Source organism: Eleutherodactylus coqui, chromosome 2 (genome assembly GCF_035609145.1).
Source record: "Eleutherodactylus coqui strain aEleCoq1 chromosome 2, aEleCoq1.hap1, whole genome shotgun sequence".
NCBI lineage: Eukaryota > Metazoa > Chordata > Amphibia > Anura > Eleutherodactylidae > Eleutherodactylus > Eleutherodactylus coqui.
In genome coordinates, this window is record NC_089838.1 from 109,259,722 (window position 1) to 109,272,327 (window position 12,606).

At 38.3% G+C, this 12,606-nt stretch overlaps 1 protein-coding gene across 1 annotated transcript; it reads right to left on the reverse strand.

Moving 5' to 3' along the window:
* Nucleotides 1-1,157: 1,157 nt before the first annotated feature.
* Nucleotides 1,158-9,906, reverse strand: LOC136610615 (ranaspumin-like). Its single transcript, XM_066589834.1, has 11 exons — nt 9,801-9,906; nt 9,511-9,555; nt 9,184-9,227; nt 8,211-8,273; nt 7,704-7,760; nt 6,144-6,194; nt 5,999-6,064; nt 5,379-5,429; nt 5,253-5,285; nt 3,606-3,668; nt 1,158-1,251 (listed from the first exon to the last, which is right to left on the reverse strand). The coding sequence occupies exons 1-10, from the start codon at nt 9,847-9,849 to the stop codon at nt 3,621-3,623; spliced, it is 507 nt and encodes a 168-aa protein (XP_066445931.1). The 5' UTR covers nt 9,850-9,906; the 3' UTR covers nt 1,158-1,251; nt 3,606-3,620.
* Nucleotides 9,907-12,606: the final 2,700 nt, after the last annotated feature.

A 12,606-nucleotide genomic window follows, 5' to 3' on the forward strand; every position in this document is an offset into this window, starting at 1 on the left:
ATGTGTCCACTTCTAAAGAACCGCAGTGTGACTGGGGCATGCAGTGTGGGCCGAAGCCCACCTGCATTTAATCGGACGTTACCTCAGCTGTGATGGGCACTGCAATGGGATACATTTATGTACAGCCGGTGGGTTCCAGGGAGCCACCCATGCTGTGGGTGCACACGGAATTCCCATTGCGGAGTTGTACCTGCCTGTGACTATTTATAAAAAACCGCGGTCTGACTGGGACATGCAGACACCTTGACAGAATGAATAGTGTGTGGCACATAGGTTCCCCATTGCTATGCCCATGTGTGCAGCTCCTGATGGCGGTGGCACAGGATTATATTTCTCATTGCTTCTGTACAGCATCGTGGGCTATCGCCCCGCCCCTTTTAAAGAGGGTCGCTGCCTAGCCGTGCCAACCCTCTGCAGTGTGTGCCTGCGGTTCCTCCTCATGGCAGACGCACTTATAAATAGACATGAGGGTGGTGTGGCATGAGTGCAGCTGAAGGCTGCGCAGGGACACTTTGATGTGCGCTGTGGACACTAGGTCGTGCGGGGGGGGGGAGGGGTTGGGTAGCATGTAACCCAGGAGAAGTGGCAGCGGAGTGTCATGCAGGCAGTGATTGTGCTTTGTTGGATGTAGTGTGGTGCTTAGCTAAGGTATGCCATGCTAATGAGGGCTTTTCAGAAGTAAAAATTGTTGGGAGGGGGGGGGGGGCCCACTCTTGCCGGTATTGTGGCTTAATAGTGGGACCTGTGAACTTGAGATGCAGCCCAACATGTAGCCCCTCGCCTGCCCTATCCGTTGCTGTGTCGTTCCCATCACTTTCTTGAATTGCCCAGATTTTCACAAATGAAAACCTTAGCGAGCATCGGCGATATACAAAAATGCTCGGGTCGCCCATTGACTTCAATGGGGTTCGTTACTCGAAACGAACCCTCGAGCATCGCGATAATTTCGTCCCGAGTAACGAGCTCCCGAGCATTTTGGTGCTCGCTCATCTCTAGTAGTTTTCTAACGACAGATTTACTTTAATTTTGCCCAGAGTCAGACTTTGCCTGACATCAGCCCTGCACATAAACTGTGAGATCATGGAACCCCAAAAATAATCTAAAAGATGACAAATGATCAGAGACACTTATATAATGATGAATAATAGATTTATTCAAATCAACATGGATCATCAATTAATCATATGAGTAATAGCACGTGGTTGACTTTAATTTTTAATCCGCCTTGATTGATGGCTTCAAATGTGATAACTAAAATATTAATAAGAAGAAATAGAATATCAATCAATATATTTTATGCTCAGAGTTATTGCCAATATTACCAGAACTTTTATATAATTATGTTTCCTAAACTAACACACTAATTAAGAGTCTACAAATGAAAGCTAGCTTCACAAGATGAACATTTCAGTATTTGTAGACCAAGACCAAGAGTGGATCCTAAACACAGAAAAATTATAATGGGACGCTTTATTTTTGGCTTACAAATACAGATAAAATGTGTGTGCTTATGAAAGTGGGAAAAGTCATATCACAGATGTGACTCATATTGTTCACAGTGCTTGAGTGCTACTATAATCATTGCCTTCATATTGCCAAGAGTGGAACTGCATTATTGTATTAGTAATATAAGATATCACCATGACTTCAGAGAGCTCTACATTACTTTTAGGCCACTTTCAGGTGGGCGTATTATTGTTTCTTATTAGGTCTGTGGTGAGGGGATCGTAATATGAAGAGTTAATTACATGCCCATACTTTTTACAACCATGCTGCATGAGCTATTTTTGCGTATTTGCCTCCATATTTGTATTATGCTCTATTTGGCAAATACAGATCGGTCATCATACCCGTAAGAAAATAATAAAAATACGGAGGCAAATACGGCTGAAAATTTCATGACATACGAATGTAATGTCTTTTAAAACACGTGTAATTCGGATCCATATTGCGGATGTGTTTTCCTACACTTGTCTGAAACTGACGTTATTATGAAGATATTCTTCTCTGCAAGCACAGCTACTATGAACAAATATTTCCATAATATGATGCTGCATGGAGATATCAAATAATAATATATGAATGCCTACATCTCCATAGTATCGCTCTATAGGAACTGTGCACCTTTAATGTCTTAAAGACATGGCCTATTTTGTCTCTAAGAACACAACAGTTTTTGGGGCATTTTCATCTTTATTCTTCAAAAGCCATTTTTTTTTCCATCCTCGTGATCATATGAGGACTTTTTTTTGTGCAGCAAACTGTTGTTTTTGTCGATACAATTTTTGGGTAGATATAATGTATTTTTTTGGAGGGAAGGGCAGAGAAAAAACATAAATTCTGTCATTATTTTTTTTACAGCACTAATCATGCAGCATAAATGACAAGATAAATTATTCTCATGGGCTGGTACAACTAAGATATTAATAACTTTTTTTTTCAGGTTTTTCCACTTTTCAAAATAAAAATCCTTCTTGGATTATTTTTGAAATCATTGCACTCAAAGACTCATAACCAGTGGTGTAACTATAGAAGATGCAGAGGATGGGGTTGCACCTAGGCCCAGGACCCTTAGGGGTCCCATAAGGCCTCTCTTCTCCATATAGGGAGCCTAGTAGTATGAATAAAGCATTATAGTTGGGGGCCCTTTTACAGGTTTTATTTTGGGGCCCAGAAGCTTCAAGTTATGCCTCTGCTCATAACTTTTGAATTTTCTAAAGGGTGGAGCACTTTAATGGCTTCTTTTTTTGCATAGTGAGCTGTATTTTTTAATTGGTACTATTTTGGGGTACACACAGCTTTTTTGGTCACTTTTATCACATTTTTTGGAAGCCAAAATTAACAAAATAAGCATTTTGCTTACTTTTTGTTTAGGTTTTTGCCATGCCGGATTAATAGTGTGTTCAATTTTATTGTACAGGTTGTTATGGATATGATGATACCAAATATGTGAGTTGTATTAAAAGGTATTATTTTTTTTATACAAAGAGGAAAGTGTGCAAAAAGTTTTTAAGTTTTTTTGTGTGTTTTTTACACAATTTTTACTCACATTTTTATGTTCCTGATCGCTATGATAATAATGAATTGCAGTACTTCTGTATTGCAATGCCTTATTGCTCAAAATAGGGATCACAGGCCATGGCAGGCCCAGACACCAGACCTGAATTACATCACGAAGGGCTGATGACATCACATGGGGAGTTTGCTCCTTCTGTGAACCCTATATATGCAGCAATGTACATTGATCTCGACATGTAAGGGTTAAACAGGGATCAGTTTTCTTATCAATCCTAGCTGTTGAAGCCGGAGGCCGGCTATCAGTCACAGGATGGCAGGATCGTATAGGCTTACCATCTGCATCTGCGCCATCCACAGGACGTACGTTTACATCCTGTAATACTAACTACCACCCTTCCAGAATGTAAATTTACGTCCTGTGGCATTAAAGGGTTTAACATGCTGGGTGCACACATTTCTATAATGTGAATGGAGTCTTATCATCATTTAATAAAGCCAGTATGTTGGTTCTTTATGTTTTACTTTATAATATGATACAATTTTGGATACTGATACACTACATATTGAAAAACAAATAGATAACTTACATCAGGATTTTTTCCTTAGCCTAGCAATCCGCCCACAATGTTAGTTGCCCCGCCCAAACCACCCTAATGGAAATAACATTATTTAAAGAGAGATGTAAGAATAACAACAACATATGCTGGTATGATGTCACTGCATGCCAACTGTGATATTTTACAATAGGCTTTATTAATTAACCCATCAGTCACATGAAAATAGGAAAACAACATGCCAGAAATCACACTTTTGTAATTGTAGATTTTAAATTTGTCTCTTGGAGATATATTTGGCACATAATTTATTCACCCTAACTCAATTTTACCCCTTATTGACATAACTAATTTTAGAGTTAGGAACAAATAAATCATTTCCCCTTTTGTTTTTCTGCAGCCATAATAGAAAACATCTATTTTAACTTTTACATTTTTTTAAAATTACATTTACTGTACTAGAAAAATAGTCTAATGTTTTACAGTACGAGTTGTTATGGATGTGAAGATAATTATGTGTAGTTTTTATTTTCAATACTTAAAGGGAACCTGTCATGACCTCACAGAATCCTAAACTAAGTTATGGTGCTGTTAGGGGATGTGGCAGGGAGTCGGGGAATGTATTTTTTATACTCTATACTCATCTGTTGTCACCCAGTGAAATTGCTGCATGGACAAAGCTCAGACTTTTGTAGGGTTCCCATGCGCACGCTCTCCAATAGACTTGCATGGGAGAGTGCATGCGGGAATCTGTAAAGAGTCAGATTTTTGTGGCACACGATCTTCACTGGGTGACAGCACTGGATCGGGGGAGTGGGTAAGTAAAAAAATACATCACCCGCGCCCTGTCATGTCCGCTAATAGAATCATAATTTTCTGGCGCAGTGGGGATGTGACAGGTTCCTTTTAAAAAATTATAAAAGGGCCAAATCACACAGGCATGTTTCCTGCCAATGTGTTCTCTTTGTTTTACAAAGACAGCGCACAAACCCATTGTAGAAAATTAGGCTATTCCCACAGAAACTCAGCAACTCTTATTCCAATTCTTATCACAGACTAGAATTGAACATGCAGTGTCCACTGCTTATGGGTATCGGACAGGACACAGACAGGGTGTTTATATGTTGTCCAATGTGAGTTGCACCCGAGAATGTCAGGTGCAACTCACATGCACACATGTGAAAGGGTCCTAAGGAGAAAAAAAATGTTTGTTTTTTTTAACAAAAATTGCTGTACAATTAGATACTGTGGTCAGTAAGGACAGCAGAATTAACAGGGTTAATTCTTTCTAGGAAAAAAGTGTAACAGGGTTCCAAAAATGCTCTCTGATTTATGAGGGTGTTGGATAATATGAATATAAGTCTATGTTATCCTCCCATGCATCAGGGGGACAAATAGAAGAATCACAGATGGTACTCAGCTGTCCCCTCTTTGCTCTTCACACTGACTGAAGTGAGAGTTGCAAATTCAGTATTCCAGCTCTAACTTTAAATAGCTCCAGCTCCAGTTAATTTGTGGCTACAGATATACTTTTGGCCTTATTTTTAAAGCCAAGATTATGGTCAATGTAGCCGAAGCTTCAGCAAGTAGAATGAGCTCTGTTTGTTGAAAATCGTAATATGTTTTGCATGTTGAATGAACATCACTCAGGGTATCCAAAGATGACTAGATGAATCTTACCAATGACTCGCCCAAACTTTTCAGTGTTTCTCCCTATAAAATATGTTTAAATTACAGAATTACATTTATTGATTGGAAAATGAGTCCAACAACGGACAGATATTTCTTTATATTTGATCGTCTTACCAGCAAATCACATAAAACATTCAGGACAATATCGCTTACTCCAAGTTCCTCCTATAATTAAGTAGTAAAATAGATTATAATATACAATATGGCATGGGATATTTATCTTATATGATGGAAGTATGCATAATTATAAATTATGTGGCTTTCTTATCCATAATTGTACTGTTGTCCATTGTTCAAGCTATAGCAAATTATTGACTTTCAATATATAAACAATGCGGAGCATGTTATATTGGTATGCAACAGTATTCTGGCATGAGCTGCACCTTCTTTTTGGTGCAGATCAATTAAAAAATGTATTGCTTGCGGCATTGTCACATCTGAAGAAATGCCACTTTTCCAGCAAGCAACATAAATTCCACTCAGCTACACCTTTTTGATGAGTAAGGCACAAAAATTGTCAAATAAACATAATAAATGTGCTCAGCATGTACTCCCTTATTTGATGCAAAATGAGCAAGACTTTTAGCACTTCTAGCTAAGTACATATAGCCCAGTGATTTTGATAAAGTTCACCAATTTTGAGACTAGAATAATTTTGTAAATTTTATATTTAACATTTTTCTTTATAAAACCCAGAGATTCTCGATTAGATATAAAGTAATAGAAGTGCTTACCACTAATTTTAGGAGTTCCAACCCAAGCTTTTCAGCTGCCTCTCCAACCTTGTCCCCAATCTGTTCCTATAAACCAAACAAAGCAATTGGATATTGTTTTGTTTAAATATACAAAGTTGTGAATAGCAGCTTGTAAGATAATTACCAGGAAGTCTTCAGTGCTCAAGATTTCATCTACTGTACAACCTGCATCTTTCTAAATAAAATATAAAACAAGAATTGTAATATAATACAATATAGAACAATCATTATTCATAATGAAGTTGAATTTAATAATATTATAGGCTTTATTGAGCCCTAGATAAAAAAAAAATATTTAAATCATAAATTTCCGGGCACAAGCATTACATTTTTATCAATGGGTTCACAATTTTGTATTTCAGTACCTAGTAACAAGTACCACAAGGCTCTGTACTGGGCTCAGTGTTGTTCAACATTTTTATAAATGATCTGGAGGAGGGAATTGAGTGGAAACTGATCATATTTGCAGATGACACAAAGCAAGGGGGGATAGCTAAAATTAGAGAAGAGCGAGAGGATTCAAAAAGATCTAAAAAAGCTTAAACAGTGGGTGGCGATTAACAGAATGGTATTTAACAAAGAGAAATGCAAGGTTCTACATCTGGGAAAGAAAAATGAAAAAATCACATACAGAATGGGAAAAATTGGGCTAAGTAGCAGCACATGTAAAAAAAGACTTGGGTATATGAATAGATCACAGACTGAACATGAGTCAACAGTGTGATGCACCAATAAATAAGGCAAACACAATTTTGGGATGTATTAAAAGAAGCATAGAGTCTTGATCATGTGAGGTAATTATTCCCCTCTTCTCTTCCTTACATCATATGGAATACTGTGTCCAGTTCTGGGCACACCAATTTAAAAAAGACATAGACAAACTGGATCAAGTTCAGAGAAGAGCTACCAGCTGCAAATCATGTCCTATGAGGAACGGTTAAAGGATCTGGGAATGTTTAGCTTGCAAAAAGGAGGCTGAGAGGAGACTTAATAGCTGTCTACAAATATCTGAAGGGCTGTCACAGTGCAGAGGGATCAGCCTTATTCTCATTTGCACAGGGAAAGACTAGAAGCAATGGGATGAAACTGAAAGGGAGGAGACGCAAATTAGATATTAGAAAAACTTTCTGACAGTAAGGGTGATCAATGAGTGAAACAGGTTGCCACAGTAGGTGGTGAGTAGAGATGAGCGAACGTGCTCAGCCACGCCCCTTTTTCGCCCGAATACCGCGATTTTCGAGTACTTCTGTACTCAGGCGAAAAAATTTGGAGGGCGCCGTGGGTGAGTGGGGGGTTGCAGTGGGGAGTGGGGTGGAGAGGGACAGAGAGAGGGCTCCCCCCTGTTCCCCGCTGCTACGCCCCACTCACCCACGGCGCCCCCCGGCGACCCCGAGTACTTTTCACTCGAGTACTGAAGTACTCGAAAATGGCGGTACTCGATCGAGTAATTACTCGAAACGAGTACATTCGCTCATCTCTAGTGGTGAGTTCTCCTTCAATGGAAGTCTTTAAACAGAGGCAGGACAGACATCTGTCTTGAATTATTTAGTGTATCCTGCCCTGGAGATCCCTTCCAACTCTACCATTCCACAATTCTACGTATAACATTTTGTATAAAATTGTTTTTGAAAATATGTTTTATTAACAAATTATAAAGAAAATCATATATGTTTTAAATATTTACCAAAGCCTCGTGCACTTGCTTTAGGAACTCTTTGTATAGTTCCTCATTGTGATCTTTCTGTAAAGTTAAAAAAAAATAATAACATTTACACACATTAGTTGCCCAATCCATAGAGTGATGTTTTATTATCTCTGTTCATAAAAACATAGAGACGCAAAAGTGATTGCAGCTCATACGCTATATTGATAGTATATAACACAACCCAAATGGTAGGTTTTTAAAAGGACATTTGCAGATGGTTAAAATATCTGCCAGTGTTAGGGTTCTTTCACATATACCAAAATATTCCGCAGGATACTGTGGAATTTTTGCTATTGAGATCCGCACCAAAACCTATGTTTAAATGCGGTTTCTGCAACAAAATTGTCATCTAATTAGGCCAGTTTCAAATTTGTGTCAAAATCCGCATGTTGAACACAAATTTTGATATGTGTAAATGAACCCTTTGCATATTTTAAATGCCCAGTAAAAGGACAGCATGGAGTAATTCAATATATGCATGCATACCTTTCCCTGCATGTACAGGCAGAGCAATTCTTGAAGTTTTATAAGTGTCTCCGGAACATCAACCTGTTGATAACACTGATAGTTAACTTCAAACTATACTAGAAGAATTGTGTAATGTGTTATAGAATATTATGTTACTTAACTGGGATATACTGAAGCCATGGTTATACACCAAATAATTAGCTGGTATAAGTTATACATCCTGTATATAGTGATATGGACCATACTGGTATAACCTATGTACCTCTGTATATAATTATACACGCAGAGCTAGTATAAGTTATACATCCTGTATATAGTGATATGGACCATACTGGTATAACCTATGTACCTCTGTATATAATTATACACGCAGAGCTAGTATAAGTTATACATCCTGTATATAGTGATATGCACTATACTGGTATAACCTATGTACCTCCTGTATGTGATTGTTGCATTTTTTTCTATTGTGTGTAAAGTGCGCAAACACTTAAGTTTAAAAAAAAACTCATGTATTGTTTAAATCCACATGTGGTTTTAATGGTGTGTGCAGTTTCTTAAAAGCACATGTGGTTTTTGAATACAGCATGCTGTTTTTCAATGAGTTTTTTAATTGTGGTTCAAGAATGCAACAAAAACATGAACACAGCCTGGGTGGCTACAAATAAATTTTCACATAGTCCAGGAAATGGGTTATGTTTGGAAAGCTTATGCCAAGGAGCTTGATCACGTATGTAAATTTGTTTTGCAGTGCAGTTCTATGTAGTGCAGGTACAGGTGGGAGGTGCGAGCTGAACTTTTGTACCTGGGTCTCTGAGCCTTTAGCTACGCCCCAGAAAGCATGTATATTGTTGTTCAACTTTTTATGTATAATATAACTAGCGTATAAATGAACTATATAATGATGTTCAAAGGTGAAAATAGTAGCTCCCATTATTCTATAAAAGTGTAAAGGTGTAAAGTTTAATATACACAATACTTAATTTCTTACCTTAAGTAACTTTTCAAGACAGCTCTTTGGGATGCTAGGTATATCTGAACAATTACAAAATTGAAAGTCACACAGTAAGCATATTAAAACTTCAAAGTGAATTATATAGTATCAGTCCGAAAACAAAACTCATATCCTGTACTGGCATGTTACTAAGTCAAAAATAAAGTTTTTTTGAACTAATATGGATGAATATTTTTTTAAATGTTGATAAAATATTCTGCTATCTTTTTTACTATCATAACAAATTTTGATCTTATGTGATAAAAGAAGGAAAAAACTTTTATATGCAAGGGGGCTTATATTAAAAATGCAATAGCTACTCACCTTTTGGAACTCCACCAGTAGCAATGGATCCTGTATTTCCAAACTCTATACAAAGTAAGGAAGAAATATATTATCATCCATTGCTCCTTTCAAACAGAGTAAGTCAATTCCTGGATTACGTTTTTTCTATATATTTAATAGAAATGTACACATCAGTTCTCACTTAGCAATTCAGTAAATTTACAAATTCACTACTTTAGTAGTCCCTAATAAAAGTTCTGATTATAAAAGATCTCCAACATTATATTTTGTTAGCATGAAAAACTAAGATCTTAAGTATATAAACTTACCAATGTAGCAGTTTAGAGCCACAAAAAGAAAAGCTATTGCAGCCTTCATGATGGGAGACAATAAAATGGCTCTTTAGTCAGTTGTGTAGATGCTAGGAGATTAGCTGGAGGTCTATTAAACTACCTCTAAAACTGCAGTATTTATACCCTAGAATGATGCATTTGTCAGCATCTCGGTGACATTAAACATGACCTAAAGGTTGTGAAATGTTCCCCCATCTGTTATACTTTTGCAATTTTAGGGACTCTCAAATAACCTGCTGTTACAATATAAACCCAACTATTGTATTGTGTTTCATTCACATAATACAGTATGACAACTAAAGAGTGTTCTAGATTACCTTTTAGTCAAATATTTAGCTTATCATAATGCCATGTCACTTTAGGTATTTTATAAACTGAAGTAATCACTTCCTTACTGGCAAATATAACTGAAATATGAGCAATTTCATGATAAGTGTAGAAGTGTCTTTTCCTAACCTTTCTCTTAACCCAACATATTCCAAGATTTATGGTATGAGATGTTAAATAAACATTTAACCCTTTATAGACATGGCCTCTTTTGGCCATAAGAATGCAACAATTTTGGGGAATTTTCATTTCCAATTTTCAAAAGCCATAACCTTTTTATTTTTTACATCCTGTTACATTAACTACCACCCTACCAGGGCATAAACTAATGTCCTGTGGCATTAGAGGATTAAAAGAAAAGCACTTACACTTTTAGTGGATGCTATCTGACAGTCAACTGACACCCTCAGATTCCTCTGTTAAAAGATATACCTCTATGTATCATGCTTTTACTTGATAGCCATGATGAAAACTTTTGACAGATGGCATTTGTTGAACATCCATCACCCATAAAATATTTCCATATAAAATAATTTAAACTCTATATTCATCCCATTGTTTCCTTGGGGATTAATATACAGATTTTTTTAAAGGTTTGATATGGATATAAATAATAATGTTTTTATTGATCTATCTACTTGGGAGATGAGCATCTAGTTCTCTTTATAAGGCTAAATTGGTTTGTAGCTAGTTCACCCCTAACAAAGTCATAATGACAAAATCAGTTGAGCATTAGCTGAGTTCCACATTTTTATGTCATGCTATTTTAAAATCTTTATTTTATTAGTACAATAAAAGAGACAGGATCACTGTTAGAACTTAGAACTCGTAGAGCCACACATTTTATCTAAATACTCCAAAGTTTAAGGTAGTGTAGCTACTGGACTAGGAGACTGAAACAGAATCATTGTGAGTATTGAAGTTTAACCCTTCGCAACATCTGCAGTTGCATCAACACATAGAAAATGTACATGGGAAAGAAGCTTGATGGAGAGGCTTCTGTGTGAACTTTACTCGGTATTTCCATGGTGCTAGTATCCATTGGGGTCATGAGCAAAATCTCTACTTTCAAGAAGCTGAATCTAAAAACTGTTTGCAAAAAGTACAGACATCAGTATCTTGACCCTTAGAACCAGACAATGGTTAGCTCTTTTTAATATGGTACACATTAGTTTATTGGCCATAACTATTGGCCATATTTATTGGGCTAGGAGTTAATTTTAATAGCATTTTTTCATGGATAATGCAGATTTGTGTCATCATGTGAGTAAACTCCCAGTATGACTCTGCTGTAGAGAAAGTGTATTCAGTAGAGATGAGCGACCACCAAAATGCTCAGGTGCTCGTTACTCGGGACGAAATTATCGCGATGCTCGAGGGTTCGTTTCGAGTAACGAACCCCATTGAAGTCAATGGGCGACCCAAGCATTTTTGTATATCGCCGATGCTCGCTAAGGTTTTCATTTGTGAAAATCTGGGCAATTCAAGAAAGTGATGGGAACGACACAGCAACGGATAGGGCAGGCGAGGGGCTACATGTTGGGCTACATCTCAAGTTCCCAGGTCCCACTATTAAGCCACAATAGCGGCAAGAGTGCCCCCCCCTCCCAACAACTTTTACTTCTGAAAAGCCCTCATTAGCAATGCATACCTTAGCTAAGCACCACACTACCTCTAACAAAGCACAATCACTGCTTGCATGACACTCCGCTGCCACTTCTCCTGGGTTACATGCTGCCCAACCCCCCCCCCCCCCGCACGACGCAGTGTCCACAGCGCACACCAAAGTGTCCCTGCGCAGCCTTCAGCTGCCCTCATGCCACGCCACCCTCATGTCTATTTATAGGTGCGTCTGCCATGAGGAAGAACCGCAGGCACACACTGCAGAGGGTTGGCACGGCTAGGCAGTGACCCTCTTTTAAAGGGGCGGGGCGATAGCCCACAATGCTGTACAGAAGCAATGAGAAATATAATCCTGTGCCACCGCCATCGGGAGCTGCACACGTGGGCATAGCAATGGGGAACCTATGTGCCACACACTATTCATTCTGTCAACGTGTCTGCATGCCCCAGTCAGACCGCGGTTTGTTATAAATAGTCACAGGCAGGTACAACTCCGCAATGGGAATTCCGTGTGCACCCACAGCATGGGTGGCTCCCTGGAACCCACCGGCTGTACATAAATGTATCCCATTGCAGTGCCCTGGACAGCAGAGCTAACGTCAGATTAAATGCAGGTGAGCTTCGGCCCACACTGCATGCCCCAACCTGACCGGGGTTTTTAATTCATAGACACAGGCAGGTACAACTCCCTGTGGACCCACAGCATGGGTGGGTGCCAGGAAGCCACCGACGGTACATAAATATATCCCATTGCATTGCCCATCACAGCTGAGGTAATGTCATGTTTAATGCAGGTGGGCTTCGGCCCACACTGCATGCCCCAGTCAGACTG